This window comes from Sinocyclocheilus grahami, unplaced genomic scaffold, assembly GCF_001515645.1.
Source record: "Sinocyclocheilus grahami isolate Dianchi unplaced genomic scaffold, SAMN03320097.WGS_v1.1 scaffold1303.1, whole genome shotgun sequence".
NCBI lineage: Eukaryota > Metazoa > Chordata > Actinopteri > Cypriniformes > Cyprinidae > Sinocyclocheilus > Sinocyclocheilus grahami.
In genome coordinates, this window is record NW_015506482.1 from 86,732 (window position 1) to 91,031 (window position 4,300).

Here is a 4,300-nt window from a genome sequence, read left to right on the forward strand (position 1 = left end):
CACGAGAACGCTATGGAAGTCCGTTCCCACCACGGAATTTAAAAAAAAGTAATTGCGACATTTTATCTCACAATTCTGACTTGTGAGATATAAAGTCAAATTCTGATGGGGGAAAAAAAAGACATATGTGACCCTGCAGCACAGAAGCAGTGTTAAGTCGCTGGGGGATATTTGTAGCAATAGCCAACAATACATTGTATGGGTCACAATTATACATTTCTCTTTTATGCCAAAAATCATTAGGATATTAAGTAAAGATCGTGTTCCTTGAAGATATTTAGTAAATTTCCTACCGTAAATATATCAAAACTTAATTTTTGATTAGTAATATGCATTGCTAAGAACTTCATTTGAACAACTTTAAAGATGATTTTCTCAATATTTAGATTTTTTTTGCTCCCTCAGATTCCAGATTTTCAAATATTGTGCTATCCTAACAAACCATACATCAATGGAAAGCTCATTTATTCAGCTTTCAGATGATGCATACATCTCAATTTCACAAAATTGACCCTTATGACAGGTTTTGTTGTCCAGGGTCACATATTTTCTTAAAATGAAAAGTCCTTCATGTAATCCTCAGGCGGGATGGCACTGGAGATGATGTTCCTCCGGCTGACAGTGGTCAGAATGCTGTTACACAGTGTGCTGGAGATCAGCTGGACTCACAGTGAATTACAGGTGACACGACTGACAACAATCTGCTGCCAGGACACAAATCAAACGAGATGCTGAACATCTGCAGAGCATGTGGGACGTGGAGATGCTCATTTCTGACTCCAGAATGCAGTGCTATCATAACCTTTAGACCTCTCACTGACGAGCACACAGCTCACCTTGAAGGACTCCATGTCTGAGAGCAGGCAGGCGCTCTGCATGCGGGCGCGGAGGTGCGCTCCTTCAGCCGACGTGCCCAGTTTGGCCAGAACCTCCGACTGCTCCTCCAGCAGGTCTTCAGTCATGGGCGCGGGCTCCTGCGGCACACACACAAACACGGTTATCAGCAGCACAGTACAAGCACGATTCACTCGGTTTCACAGATGAAAAATATGATGCAAAAATGGTCATTTACATTTATGCATCTTTTACCCGAGCACAACAGCCAGACAGTAAACGGCAGCGTGCAATGCCATGTTTATTAGACAGCAAACTAGAGCAGAAGAGAAATGCATTTTTTGTTTTGTTTTCCTGTGCAATCCTAACAACATCTCGATTAGGCAGAAACCCCTGTGAGAGTTACTCCACTCATCTGCTCTCTCACGACAGGCTTATTCGGTCACACACAGTGCATTTATTTAGCGAAATGCTCCTCTAGAGTTGTTTTTTCTAGCCGACTCTCTAGTTTATGGTCACTGAATGTCTTTACTGACATTACGGTTCACAGGCTGTTTTATTGACATCTTTCTGCGGTTGAATCACTGATTGATCGATTCCATGATTGAGTTGTTCTGTTTCTTCTGATGTTCGTTCGTGTTTATTTGCTGCTGTAACTAGTAGTAAAGAGGACGAGGTGATCGCTTCACTATCCAGCATCTGTCATTAAAGAGCAGCAAAAACACATTCACTGACTGAATTTAGTGATAAAATGTGTGAATTTAGTGACAGACTTTGGTTCATAACAGAAGTAACGAAGCACAAAACATAGAGTGATTGCTAGATGGCAGGCGCTAGAAATGATGTTTAGTGAAGTTTTGTTCAACTGAAAATAGCACAGACTAAAAGATTGATTTTGGATTCAAATGATTCAACATCGGTTCATCAAGATAAAGAGCGCTTAACAAGAGAAATCGATCCAGCACTAGTGTTCTCACAGCTGTTGGAGTTTATCCATGTCGTGAGCACAAAACAGATGCTAATACAGTCATGTTTCGGTCAATGTCTGATTACTGAAATTTCGGTGCATCACTAAGAGCGACACTTAACCAGCACAACAATTAAGGTATGACGAGCTGAGACTCATTAGACGTCAAGCGCCATGGATGTGATACTAACACACGGACATGATGAAGATGATGATGATGAAGACAGGTCAAATGTGAGAATATACAGACAGACTGAAACACTGATTTATGTTTCTATTGATTAAAATTAAATAAAGTTAACTTTGGCCGGTCGCATACCATTAGTAGAATGACAACTGAATAAAAAATGACGGTGAAACATGAAATCAATTTCACGTTGATGGTTTACTGCAAAATATAAAAAATATGCATATATACTGTTTTTTAAAAGAACTCTCTTCTGCTCATCAAGGCTGCATTTCTTTGATAAAAAATACAGTAAAAACTGTGAATTATTATTATAAAGTAAAACAGCTGTTTTCTGTGTGAATATCTGTTAAACTGTAATGTATTCCTGTGATGCACAGCTGTATTTTCAGCATCATTCCTCCAGTCTTCAGCGTCACATGATCTTCAGAAATCAGTATAATATGCTGATCTGCTGCTCGAGAAACATTTCTGATTATTATCAATGTTGAAAACAGTAATATTTTTGTGGAAACCGTGATGCATTTTATTTTTCAGGATTCACAGATGAATAGAAAATTCAAAAGAACAGCATTTATTTGAAATATAAATGTTTTGTAACATTGTAAATGTCTTTACTGTCATTTTTCATCAATTTAATGCAACCTTGATGAATAAAAGTAATTAGTATTCATTTATTTTAAAAAAATGACTGCAAACTTTGAACAGTAATATATAAACAATCATTGACTCTCCTAGTGTTGTTTTCCTGTGTGACTTTCTTCTAAAACTGAATCGCATTATTAATAAAGTACATTTTGATTTAATGTTGATTTTGCTACGTTTAATGTGCCTGCTTTCAATGATTTGTAAAAATAAGTAAATCATGCTCATGAAAAAACTAAATCTAACCTATGGACAAATTTATAGTTAGATCAAAACTAGATGAGATTTATAAGAAATCTAACCGCTTAAAAACACCTTTAGGTCACACATAACACTGGAACTGAAGGTAAAGTGATGATACCTGCACAAACAGGTTGGTTTTACACGAGTATGGTGTGTGTTTGAGGCTGAACGCTGCTGGTGCTGTCGTGATCGTGTGTAAGCGTGAGGAGCTTCACCTGCAGCTTCTGATGAAGAAGGCAACACCTGAGATCCGGAGCTCCGCAGGCCAGCCTGAGAGAGCAACACACAGCTTTACTCATTAGCACACAATGACACGAGGGTTCTTGTTCCTCCGTGAGCGTCATCAATGATCCGGACGACTGCAGCTCGTTCCCTAGACTCCAGTACAACAGCACAGCCACAATCCATCAGCATTCTGCATTCATTCAGAGCACAGATGAGCACACAGCACTCTGAACCATCTGATCTGATCGATCAATAATCACGTCTGCTTAGCCGATCAGTTAAACATCTCTCAAGTAGAGTGAAATCAAGTGCATCATTCACTGTAAATACATACAGTACATTACAGACACATACGGGCTGGAAAATACATTGAATATTTATGCTACAATTGATATTCTGTTGGTGAAATGAAACGAATCATCGCTTTAAATATGATGCTGATTTTAATGTGCTTGTTATTTGGCCATTAACTGTCCTACAGACATCAGCGTTGAAGCAGACGTGAATCCTGAGTGTGATAGCGTCTACACACAGATGAACTAACAGCATTTCTCTTTTAAACAGATTAGGCCAGATTGATTCACTTCTGTGAATTGGTTCTTTTGAACTGATTCACATCAGAGCAGATCCAGGACAAACACACATTCAATCCACTCAGATGATAACTATACAGTTATAATAACGGCTCTAACTCTAGGAACAGAAGTCCACAGTGCAGCTAAAACATTAATGACAGAGAAATAATATCATTGATCGAATCTCTTTCAGAAGGATTTTTTCCAGCTGATGAATGATAAAAATTAGAGCTGGGTTGAAAATATTGATTTCTCGATTTCAATTTGATGAACTGATATTGATTCTTGAATCCCAAGATTCGATCTGTGTTTTCAGTTGATGCGTGAACAAAAGCTGCATCCAATAAATCCCATTAATCTTTGTGGTTTTTTACGTTTGATATGAAACAGTCTCAGCTTTCAGATTCTATCCATTTTAACACTAAATTCAAACAATAAATGTGGTTTTTCTGCTCTTTAATGTGTGCTGGCAGATCACTGTAGATTATCTCGTCCTCTTTACTACTAGTTACAGCAGCAAATAAACAAGAATCAGATCAACTCACTGAAATCAATAAATCGTTCTTGTGGTGAACGTCTCGTGTGTGTGTGTGTGTGTGTGAGTGAGTGAGTGAGTGTGTGTGA

The 4,300-nt window shown here is 38.3% G+C and overlaps 1 protein-coding gene across 1 annotated transcript in view; it reads right to left on the minus strand.

Annotated features, from left to right (window-relative positions):
- The window catches only part of LOC107569016 (rab3 GTPase-activating protein catalytic subunit-like), a 43,261-nt gene that overhangs the window by 20,609 nt on the left and 18,352 nt on the right, over positions 1 to 4,300 (minus strand). The window contains exon 16 of the mRNA XM_016255014.1: positions 837 to 1,027. Coding sequence (XP_016110500.1) covers positions 837 to 1,027 — 191 coding nt within the window. The remainder of the gene's footprint in view (positions 1 to 836; positions 1,028 to 4,300) is intronic.